This window comes from Sebastes fasciatus, chromosome 8 (genome assembly GCF_043250625.1).
Source record: "Sebastes fasciatus isolate fSebFas1 chromosome 8, fSebFas1.pri, whole genome shotgun sequence".
Classification (NCBI taxonomy): domain Eukaryota; kingdom Metazoa; phylum Chordata; class Actinopteri; order Perciformes; family Sebastidae; genus Sebastes; species Sebastes fasciatus.
In genome coordinates, this window is record NC_133802.1 from 23,160,904 (window position 1) to 23,173,027 (window position 12,124).

Here is a 12,124-nt window from a genome sequence, read left to right on the forward strand (position 1 = left end):
GTACAGTTTTGAATGCAGAACTTTTACTTGTAACAGTATTTATATACTGTGGTATTGCTACTTTTACTGCATTGATTTTCTTGGTAGATACTGATGACAAAAAAGGGACCCTTTTTTTGGTACAGATTATTCCACGTATTTTATTCTTCAGTCATAAATCCAGTTACAGTGGTAGATTCATAATGCAGTTACAGTTATTTTAGCCCCCATGTGTGGTACACGTCCCCCCACCTCCTGTTGTTCACCCACATAGATACCATCAGTCCCATAGTGCACCCCACACACCACAAAGAGGCCCATGGACACACACTCCCTACTCCTATACTTCCTCCCCTCTTCCCTCCCACTCAGGCATTGTTGTTTAAAATCTGTCTGCTTTTTTTCTGAAGCTAAAACCAATTCACTTTTTTTTTTTGTATCTTTTTAAATATTAAAAAAGGGGGAAAACAACAGTGGAAAAGCAAAAGGCCAGCTTTCCCCTTGACACATGAAAAGCAAAGAGTGAGTGGCAGTCGAGTGAGTATCTGTGTGTGTACACTCATTCTTCATTCAAAGCTAACATTTGCCACCAACACTGACAAACACAGATGTTTAGCAGCAGATAGTCAAGTTAGAATATTGGCATATTTTTGCGTCATTCATCTCTCCTGTATGAAAATAGATTTTTATTTTTTTAAAAGCTTTATTTGTCCTGAGTGTGTCAACAGGGAGCTCACACACACCTCCTTCAGTGCCACTGGCCTGTTTAGACATCCCACATAGCTACTTTACCTCAGGGACCGTCAGGTGGTGTTTGGCCAGTGTCAAGCTTTTATTTGAATAGGGAGAACTGAGGCAGCAACGTTGCATATAGTAGGTACTCCCTGTGGTATGCACAAACCGGCTCGCTTTCAGAACTGCATCAGACAAAAACTCCACAGATATTCACTGCGCTGCAATGCATTGCAAGATGGTTGTAGGCATGAACGCAATCTTAGCTTTCATTGTAATGGAACTACTACTATCACTAAATGACACTAATGTACTTTTTTTTTTTTTAATTTTGAAATGTTTGCAAACATCTACAGATTTTTTCCCCTTTTAATTTTTACCCCAAAACTATTTTTAGTCAAAAAATGGAAAGTTTGAATTTATAGCAATAGTACAAACAACTTGCAACACTTTAAAATTAAGTGGTTTCAAACCTGCACATTTTTCACATTTTTATATCAAACATGGTTGGGTTCATCAAAACAATCTTTAAAGGTTGTATTTACATTCTGTGGAGAAAAAAAAAAACAAGTTAGTCTCATAACCACTCCAGTACCTTGTAGCTCAGATTTTTTTTAATCAGTAGCATGTAAATACAATGTCTGCCCAGCTCTGAAAAGAATACATTCTCTGTGTTTGATGTAAATACCAACTGCTTGCATTTATTTTACATCAACTGGCAATCATTCCGCCTGTCTGCAATATCAACTTGCATTGATGAGGGTCTGAAAATAAAACATGAGTGTTTGCTCCACTCTCTGATCTGTAAATATACATAAATACTGCTCCTCAAACAGTTTTGCGAAGTATGGAGATGGACAGGTATGAAAAGGTTGTTAATTAGAGACAACAATGTTTTTTAATACAGTGTAGAAAGAGACAAAGACAGATACAGAAAGCTACACGTAGGTCTCGACACGAAAAAATTACATTATCATTTCCAATAATGACATTACACTTCTGGTGGGAAGGCGAGAGAGTAATGACATCAATCTGGTGCTCTATGCAGACCCAGCAGGCACAGGAACTTATAAGGAGCATGTACATATCTATAATACTGTATTATGGCTAAATAGATAGATGTAGATGCAGCTATATACACCAGATGCTACTCAGCATGTTCACAGCAAGTTCCCCTTATGCATCCAATGTTATTTATAGTAAGAAACTTGGCTTCGCTTAGTTTCAATGAAAGCATCTTGATCTGTGAAATATGTCAATAAAGAGAATATAAATAGTGTAGAAAACAATATGAAAAAGTGATGATATAAATAAAAAATGGCAGATAACGAAAAAAGAAAGTTTTGTATTCAAACACATTTGTAAAAAAAAAAAAAAAAAATGTCACTGGCAAGTACAATCTGAGACATCAAATGGCATTAAACATACAAATGTGCGAAATAATATAAGGCATGATAAATATCTAAGACGTTTAACAGCAACATGTGCTGTCTGTTTCCCAAAACTAGGCTCTACCTTCATCCTCCTCTTTCAATCCATCTCTAAAGAACCGCACCTACAATCCCTCGGATAGTTCTACCTGTACAACATTCTGTCTTTATCTTTCTATAGAGCTGTTTGCGGAGAGAAAGAAAGAGAAGAAAGGGAGATGAATGAATGTTAGTCGTTAAGATATGTTGTAAACTACACACAGTTAAAAGGAGGGGGAAGGGAGGGTCAAAAGACATCTTCAGGTCAGTCAAACTTGTATCACATTGTCCACTACTTTGGACACTCCTTTGGTCAAAACAGTCCAGTCGATCAGATGACTGCCAGGGGCATCTCAATAGTCAATATATTGATTGTATATTAGTCGTTAAACAGATCAGCAAGTCAGTGGGGAACAGGAGCGTATGGGCACATATGCGTTGACATGTTTTGGTCTGATGGCCCCCGGTGGACGTGTAGGGGTTAATCGAGGATGGTGACTGAGTTGGGCATGCCGTTGGTTGCCGGGGAGACGGAGGGAGGGTTGAACGGGGAGTTGTCCGGCAGGCCCTCGCTGGGCCGACTGTACTGGCTGACCAGAGACTCGTCCATGAGCTCGGTGGTTATGGCGCTGCTGCCGTTGAAGTCCAGGTTGTCCTCGCTGCACAGCTTGCTCTCCTCGCCCAGCGACGGCAGGCTGGCGGTGCGCTTCTCCTCGAGGTCACTGCAATTCAAATCAAACGTTATTTCAGACTCACAGGAAGGTCCATAGCAATAAAAGAAAATAAAACATACGAGATAAAACCACAGCAATTCATCATTTCACCTGCCCCTCACTACAGTGTGCAAGAGCCCAGAAGAGGTCAAAAGCAAGACACATTATCATAAGGCATAATAAACAAAGAATTATTCAGCAAGCGTTTTCTCAAAAAACATCCCACTATATGCCAACATGCAAGCTGAACATACATAATACTAGAACTGAAACCATATGTTGATTCATCGGTTAGTTAATTGACTATTTTGATAAACGACTATTTTTTAAAGGTCATATTGATAAAAAAATTTTGTGGACCAATATATTTTTTTAAATAATACATTCACAGAGTTTTTAGAATAAAAGTATGGCTTTTCCTTAAAAAAAATTAAATATGATTGTGAGTTAATCATTTAAAAAATGTTACTGGTCCAAAATGAATGATTTGTTTATCTCTGTGGAAGATATCTGACGTTCGGTTCCCACTTCTAACCAGGCTTGTGAGCCAAAAGTATAACGACGTTGGTATCATGAGGTATCTCTGTGTCGTCAGTGATCAAGTTGCCAGTTAGTGTGGAAAAAACTTAGTTGTGTCTCCATCGGGCTGCAGAATACGTGGATATTTACTGTGACAACAAGTGACAACTTGTCTTATCATAACTGTCCGAACAACAATAACCCATCAAATTACAATTTGGCATATTCAAACAACTAGCAACAGCCATAGTCCTTACAACCTTAACTAATGTGTTGTTACCGGTTAGATTGTCAAAATGAGAAAAATTACAGCTTCAATCCCTGAGGAGCTACGTTAGCATCTTAGCATTAGCGACGGTTACGTCCAGTTATAGTTCCCTTAAAACAATGTATAATGAAGAAGCGCATCAGAGGGGATTTAGAAGTGGGTGACTGAACCAGAGTTGGTGATTGTTGGAAAGACTAACCAAGACGGGTTTTGGTGAGTGTTATTTTGTTTCTGTGGAGTTTGAATGAAGTGTGTTTTACAATACTCCGCCGCTACATGTTCCAAAATTACTTCATTACTGTACCACAAAAAGATTCATCGCTTGACATTACGGTCTGTCTGAGTCTCACTCCTCTCGACCATAAAATATGCAGGTTGTGCAACGAACTGGCAACCACTTGTTATGAGGTGAATGGAACGGGGGAGGGAGAGTGTGACATCTAGAGACTGAATGTTATCAATAGCACCTTTAAGTTAGCAAAATGCCAAAAAAATGATAGTTCTAGGTAAGTACGGTAAGGAATATAAGGTAAGTACATTTTGTATTTTGGGGTTTTGGACTGTTATACGGACAAAACAGACCTTTCATGAGGTCACTCTAGGATATTGTAACAGGCTTTTTCCCTGCTTTCCAATGTTTTGCAGACCAAATGATTAATCGATTAATAGAGAAAATAATCAGCAGATTAATTAATTAATTATTTGATAAGGAAAATAAATTGCAGTCAATATGTACAACATAATACATTATACCAAATGTTACAGGGAAGTCAGTAGGTGAGTAAGGCATTGGCAGGGGATTATGAATAAGTGGGTTTGGGAAATCACATCACAGCATACCTTTCTAGAGATCTGCATAGCGGGGGCAGGCATTAGGGAGAAGAGGGACAATGAAAGGAACACACAGGGTTAGGAAAAGCAAACAGTGACGAGGGAATCAGGGCTGCGTTAGGAGTTAGAATTTAAATGATCTACAGAAACATACTGTAACATCCAAAGAGACGACGTGCATGCAGATGACAAACCTATACTCTCCAAAAGTCTCATCCTTCATGGGCCGCGCTTCGGAGTCCATCGGACCCTCTTCTTTATCTTTCACTGTGAAGGAGATTATCGGATTTTATTATCATTACGATCTCAACCATGTTTCTCTCTGAGCCACTGTCTCAGACATCGATAATGACATTCTGTCACACAACAAGATAACACTTGAGTGTCTGCGGAGCGAAAAGATTTGGACTATCTGTAGACAGAATCTGTTTATTTATGTGTGTTTGACTTAATTTCTCAGCGTGATAGAAACCACTCTGAATATTACTGTTAAAATTCAAAATAATTTAAATAATAAAGAAAAGACAAGGACGGCACTCCAATTAGATTTTTTTTTATATTGCCACAATTTAAATAATTAATAATAAAAAAAAAAATTTAAATAATTAATCCTCATAAGTATAATGCCAGTGGGTAAGGTCGGATGTATTATTCAATTAGACCTTGCTTTTAGCACAGACAATTAGGTCTACTTTAAAAGGAGCCGGACACTTGTTTCTCCCTCGTGTGGGAAGGGGATGAAAGGCCGGAGCTTTTCTCTGACCAGTCAGACAGAGGCCTGCAGGTTGCAGTTACTCTCGCGGTTTGAGATTATTATTTCACAGTCCTTTTCAGGGCGGAGGCTCTTACTGTCACAGTAAGGAAGTGTAGGCTCAGAGGTTTGTTTCACTACGTGTTGGATGTGAAGGCTGCGGGGGGAGAAGCTTGGCCAAGTGAGAACTGGTCAGTTCTCTGTAAGGATCACACACACACTGAATGTTAAACATGGTGCCGCCTTATTTCTTCTTTCCGGTAAGAATGACCTTGTTTACTGTGGTGCGTTCCCGTAACTGCTTGGCTTCGTGTCATTTTCATTATCAGACAGCTTTATGGCTCCAGACTGTCTGGTGTCGCCCGCAACGCTCCCGTAGACCGTGACACAGTGATGAATGCTTAACACTTATCATGACGGGCTGCACTTGCCTGAGTACTTCCCCCCTTTACTCCTCTTGATGAAGCAGAGGATGAGCAGTATCAGCAGCAGCAGCACGATGGCGCTCACGACGCCGATGAACCAGCCCTGCGTTGCAAAGCTCGGCTGCACCTCCGTCACTCCTTCAGAGGGGAAAGAAGAGGGAGGTGGGGAGAAGACAGCGTTTTTTTTTGTAATGGGGATGAAAGTACAAGAGGAGTGGAAAGGATGAAAAAGGTAGGAGAAACGAGATAAAAGAATCTAGAGCGAAAGAGACAGGGTGGCATTGCACTTGGGAACCAAAGACTACAGAACACTACGCCAAACAAACACAAGTAATGGATCATTTCATATGGCTAACCAAGCTCTCTTTTCACAGGAGTCTTTGAAAGCACTTCACATGCAGTGGAGAGAACTGCAAGACTCTCTCTGCAGGATCAGGCTTCATATTTAGATGTGGGAAGCCCAGAGGAGAGAGCAGAGAAGATGAAAGAGGATGAATGAAGGCAGAGTGCTCATAAAGTACCTGTTCCTTCTGTATCGATGTCATCCTTCCAGAAGGTGGTGTTGCTGTAGATGAATTCTACATGATAATGAGAGCCAGGACTCAGGCCCTGGAGCTGGTAGAAAGACTGAGAGGAGTTCACCTTCTCTGTTTTCTTCCAGTTATCGCCATCTGCAGAGACATGACATAAACCTAGGATTGTGGAAACTATTCCCAAGATGGACTAATGGCTTTAAAAGGTTGAATATAATGAGGTTTTCCTTCCTTATGCACTTATTAGTGTAGATATTATACCATTTTTTTTGAGGTAGCGGATCTGGAAGCTAACGTTCCTCTGTCTCTTCTTGGTCACCCAGCTGAAGTTAACAAACTTCTCCCCAGCAGAATGGTCGATTTGGTCAGGAGGCTCTGCAACACATTCAGACAGAGGACTCAAAAAGTTTGATCTGATTATACAATCTGACCCTGTCTGTGTCAGATCTGTGATGGCGAAGATTAAGAGCGCTGCGAATCGGCTTCGTACCTCCATCCAGCGTGGTGGCACCCTCCCTCATTATGGGCTCTCCCTCTCCTGCGACGGTGCGACCCCTCAGGAGGAAGCGGTAGTGGCTGTGGCGGTCCAGCTTCAGAGTGATTTGGGCGACTGAGAAGTCGTCTATTCTCTCTACCTGCATGGGGCTTTCATCACTCTCCACAACTGGTACAGCAGAAAAAACACTCAATCACAGCTTGATCTTCAACACGTCGTTATGTGTGACACACTGACTGACTGATGAGCGTCATTAGGACGCTATGCTTTGACCTTTTTTTTTGTGGTATTGATTTAGCTGGAAATGTATCGTGTGGTGTCACTCACGATGTTTTACTTATGTCTCAGAAAAATGTATGTGCCTGATGTTGGTTGTTTTTTGTGGGATAAATGATGCTCACTCTGTTGGTACTGCAGTAGATATCCAATGAGGGGTCCATTGGGCTGGTCAGGTGGCGTCCAGCGGAGGGTCATTTCTGTCTCTGATGGGCTGTCCAGCATCAGGGACATGGGAGGACCAGGAACTAGCAGCAACATAAAACAGGCCTGATTAAGATGCACTTGGTTTAAAAGGAATTATTAAACTATTTTGATCTACGGTCACCTATTCCCCCCCGCCCCCTCCAACAGCTCAATAATATCTATCAATTTCACCCTGCTTCTCCTCACTGCCCTCCACCCACTCAGTCTCTGGATATCATCTCCTCTGTTGTAATCCACAATCCATCCCTCCCATCTTTGTCCCCCCTTGTCTGTAATTAAACCCACTTTATCTATCACCTTCCCCCATTTCAGCTCTGTCGCCCGTCCCTCTTCCGACCCCGATTTTTCCTCCCTTTCTCATTCTCACCTCCCTCACGAGTCTTGAAGGGCACCGGCTCAGAGGGGGGTCCCTCTCCCTTGCTGTTGAATACGGTGACGGCCAGGGTGTAGTGGGAGTACGGTCTGAGATCGCTGATCACCTTCTTCTCCTCGCCGGCCCCGGTCTCCACCACCACAGTGCTCTCTGGCTCCCTGGACCTCCGGCCCCGGTGGTGGTGCCTGGGGCCGGTTCTGGTCAAGTAGACCTGCAGCCACAAAATCAATCAGTCATGATGAAATGACTAACTAATAGTTATCAAAAAAATGACTTGCTCCCGCACACACTTTTCTCTTGCTTTATTATTTATTAACTAATAGTTATCACCATAAAGCTTCCCAAGTTGATTACTTATATTAAGACAATTATTTTTTGTATTAAGATAAGATAAGATAATCCTTTATTAGTCCCCAGCGGGGGACATTTGCAGTGTTACAGCAGCAAAGGGGGGACAGTGCAAACAGCAAGAGGCATCAGTGAAAAAACAGAACAAGATATACAAAAAAAAGTAAGTAAACAATAAAGATAGTAGACAGACATTATTGCACATGAAATATGAAATGTTGCTATTGTACAGGATATGGATATTGAATACATTGGTATACATTACATGTTTTCTGAAATGTTATGTTTAAGTATGCAAATAGGGCATTATCTTAAAATTCTTGTTTCATTTTGTTGATATATTAGTCAAATGTTTTTACAGAGGGAATTTTGGATATCTCTTTTTATTACTCCATAAATCAGAAAAAACAGCCATAAAAAGAAAATCCATTTTCACCATGTTTTTAGGAATAAAATGTTCTATAAATCAGGCTATGAATGATATATGAACAAACCCTTCTGTAAAGACCTTCAGAATATAGATATGAATGAAACTGAAACATTTGGTTTATGTAAGTGCTACTGAAGTGGAGATTTCTGACTCAGAGTCTGAGAAAAACAGCCTTTAAAGAGGTATTATACTTGACAATTGACACTGCAGGTTTAACTAATATATATCACCATGAAACTTGTTGATTACTCACATTAAGACAATTACTTTTTGTATTACAGGTTTTCTGAAATGTTATGTTGTATTATGCAAATGAGGCATTAACTAATGTTAACTTTGGGTGAATTTAGGAGAAATCTACAGACGTAAATTGACAAAGTGGTAAAATAAACACCTAAATGTGTATTTTGGAGGTTTTCTTTTCACAAGTCTGAAAGAAGACATGACAAGCAAAATAGCCCAAAATCTCAAAATTGGCCAGTGCATGAAACAATTCATACACTTCTTATAATTAATTCATTTCATATCAAGAGACATTTTCTTATGGCATTAAAACTGGGTTTTCTTAAAGCAGTTTTAAAAGGATAAAGTATGAATGATGCATCAAAGACCTAAAAGAGAGAAAGGGAAGCAGTGCGACTAGAGTGTGATTCATTCTGAAGGTGAGATCATCTAAAGTACTAAAAAAAAAAAAGGCTCTTCTCATCACAACCTTGAAACTAAAGAGACCTCTGCAGCCTTTGCCAAGCTAAGATCTGGCTGCCTCCGCTGTAAACCCCAAATATGTTTTATTCATGAGGACAGGGGCTGAATATGTTAGAGGCCAAACGACAGAGGAGACAGTACCTTGTATCCCAGCAGGTGTCCTCTGACTGTGTTTTTGTCTATTGCTGCCCAGTTCACCCTGATGGTAGTGCTGTTGATTGGTTCAACAGCCACATTCATTGGAGCCTCCAATGGAACTGAGAGACAATGACAGACAGGAGGGTGATAGGTGAGAAAGAATATTGAGTAGAAATATTCCCAGTAAAAGAAAAGCTGCTGAAAAACAACCGTTTTAAAATATTTTACCATCTTCTCCTGAGTAGCCAATGACGGGGTCTGCTTCAGGTCCCTCCCCTTTCTCATTGACAGCCTGAACTTTGATCTCGAAGGCAGAAAAGTTGCCAATGTCGTTGATGGTGAAAGGCGGTGTGGTGGTGTAGTTAATGTGCCAGTTGGGCCCGCTGCCCACCACTCGCCTCCACAGCACCTGATACTTGAAGTCAGGTCCGTTGAAGTTACGTCTGTCCATTTCCTGCAGTGACAGCAACAGCAACCGTTAAATGCACAAACCCTTTTTCAAATTAGCTTCAGATAATTAGTACATTCAGGTAACAGATGTACCTCCCAGGTGATGACCAGAGTGTCTGGGTCGTTGGACTCACTCCTAACATCTTCAGGGTTATTGTCTGGAGCTGTAATTGGGGGGGGGGAAAGTAAATTGTCGTCAATTCCGGGTTCACTTGGAGAATGAATGTTTGTGGTTACAAAACACCGGCTCAAACCTTCAGCAGGTGTGTTGTGGATCTCAGATGGCTTGCTGGGGCCGCTCTTCCCCACATAATTGATGGCAATGACCCGGAAACGGTAGGACACGTAGGGCCACAGAGGGAGGCTGACACGCTCCTTGCTTCCTGTTACTCTCTTCAGCTCTTCCCAACCCCTCTCCTTTGAACCTTGATCCTCAAACTCAATCACATAATCTGCAGAAAGAGAGAGAGAGTCAAGAAGTGATGGAGAAGGAAGCAATAGACACATAAATAAACACTCTGTGGCGATAAAGTCATACCGAGACACTTTGAGCTTCACAATAGTCTGATGCTGCAGATCAAAAAATAATCCTGTCCAAGTAATGAAAACAGAGCAGCCTTTCATTTTGCCAGGGGGAGATGAGTGATATGGGTTTGTTGCTCTGAGTATTGGAGTTACACAAGATGAAAAGTTTTATATTTGCATTTTTGTGTGTGTATGTGTCTGAGTCAGTGCATATCCTCACTTGGTGGCACTATTACAAAACACAAAAATCAAATCACTATCCATACAAAAGCAGTTTTAGCATTGAGAAGAAAAACAGAGGACCAAAGAGACAGGTGTGTGCAGATGTGAATGTGTCTAAGTTTGAGTATGTGTGTCTGTACTAAACCTAGCACAGGGCTGTTGTGGTCGTCTCCAGGAGTCCAGCTGAGGGTGACTGCACGACGCTTCGCATCAGAGATCTGGAGGAGGACGGGAGGGTCTGGACGATCTGAGGGGGACAACGATAATATCATCACCACAACTACCTGCACACTGCACGTTTTAACAAATAGGGAAAAAGATAATGAGCATCATACAGTATATAATCAGTGATCTTACCCCATAAAGTGAGGGTGCCGCTGGCTTCAGCCATGTCGAGCTTAGTGATGACCTGACAGGTGTACACGCCCTCGTCATCTGTATCCACATTAGTTATTTTCAGGTCTGGTCCATCAAATGTGTATCTGAGGAAATATGGTCATAATTGTTATCCTCATCTTCCTCACACTTTTTAATATGACTACCTCCCTTTATTAATGATCATTTCTCCCCTTGTCTACTATTTTTTTTTCCACCATGGTAAGGCCCCAATCAGACAGAGTGTGTTTAAGCAGCCTGTGGTGGCTTTTTGTAATTGTTTTCAATGAGTTTGAAGCGATTTGCATGCTGCTTTTGCATTGCTGAGCACCTTGTGTTTTTACAGGAGCGCCCTGAATGCTTTGAGTTGAAAAAAATTCAGCTCAGAGAAGTGCGCGACATCATTAGCATTTTTTTCTCATTGTGGTGACTTTTGACTGGATACCCGGAGTTTTATGACTTTACCAACTGTAGTTACCATGATCTGAACACAAAACAGCAGGAGGCAACTTGAAATTTCAGGTAAGTTGTTTTCATTTATTTAAACTGTAACTATTAACTATTTTAACTATTAACTAACTATTTACAGTTCATGGTTTGTAATAAGGTACCGTTAGCACTCATTTGGTGGTTGCCTAGCAACATGTAATATAAAAAGATGCAGTGAACAGCAAAAAACACTGTCTGATTGGGCAACAGAAAGGCAGTGCGGTGCGCCAAACGCACTCTGTCTGATCAGGGCCATGATCAAGTCATTTATTTGTTTGTTTAAGCAACAGGAACAATACACATTCTCATTACATGGACAAAAGAAATGTAATGTATATAGGGTATCTACCTCCTGATTAGGCTTAAAACAACTAAACAAACAAATGGATAACCATCCTGTTATTTCTAATGTTATCCTCACTTTTGCCAGTTCTCTAATGCATAGAATTTAGTCTTACTTCTCGTCACTGTGGGACTCAAAGATCTTTTGATCGTCCTTTCTCCACTGAATGAGGGGAGAGCCGAGTTTGGGGTCAACGAGGGCCAGACAAGTGAAGATGGTTGTGTTTCCACGCTGCGCCTTCAGAGCCTGTGGAGGCGACAGGATCACTGTCCTGTCTGGAGGAGAGAGAAAGCAGACACACAATGCTGAGACTAGCTGCATGAGGTGCAACTAACATCAGCTGCTAAGGGACACAGTGTGGGGGTTTGTGTGTACCAACCACTCCTAAATACCATCTCAGAGCTTGGTTATAGGTGCAGACTACTTGTTTTCATATTTGGCAGCCTGGGACACACTCACAAGTTGGTTGTTAGAGGGCTTCAAAAACTTGGGGTGCCCAAAAAGGGGGCTAAACTTACTTGCAAAGT

The 12,124-nt window shown here is 41.2% G+C and overlaps 1 protein-coding gene across 4 annotated transcripts in view; it reads right to left on the reverse strand.

Moving 5' to 3' along the window:
• Nucleotides 1-1,307: 1,307 nt before the first annotated feature.
• Nucleotides 1,308-12,124, reverse strand: part of l1cama (L1 cell adhesion molecule, paralog a) — a 43,765-nt gene continuing 32,948 nt past the window's right edge. For 3 of the 4 annotated variants that reach the window (XM_074644404.1, XM_074644401.1, XM_074644402.1), the window contains 15 exons: nt 11,713-11,872; nt 10,748-10,872; nt 10,536-10,637; nt 9,898-10,095; nt 9,737-9,807; nt 9,422-9,647; nt 9,197-9,312; nt 7,567-7,783; nt 7,118-7,240; nt 6,711-6,884; nt 6,482-6,595; nt 6,209-6,358; nt 5,694-5,825; nt 4,684-4,778; nt 1,308-2,892 (listed from right to left, as the gene is read on the reverse strand). In XM_074644404.1, coding sequence (XP_074500505.1) covers nt 2,662-2,892; nt 4,684-4,778; nt 5,694-5,825; nt 6,209-6,358; nt 6,482-6,595; nt 6,711-6,884; nt 7,118-7,240; nt 7,567-7,783; nt 9,197-9,312; nt 9,422-9,647; nt 9,737-9,807; nt 9,898-10,095; nt 10,536-10,637; nt 10,748-10,872; nt 11,713-11,872 — 2,234 coding nt within the window. In that variant the 3' untranslated portion in view covers nt 1,308-2,661. Of the gene's footprint in view, nt 2,903-4,683; nt 4,779-5,693; nt 5,826-6,208; nt 6,359-6,481; nt 6,596-6,710; nt 6,885-7,117; nt 7,241-7,566; nt 7,784-9,196; nt 9,313-9,421; nt 9,648-9,736; nt 9,808-9,897; nt 10,096-10,535; nt 10,638-10,747; nt 10,873-11,712; nt 11,873-12,124 lie in introns of all 4 variants that reach the window. The other variant, XM_074644403.1, reaches the window with a different exon arrangement.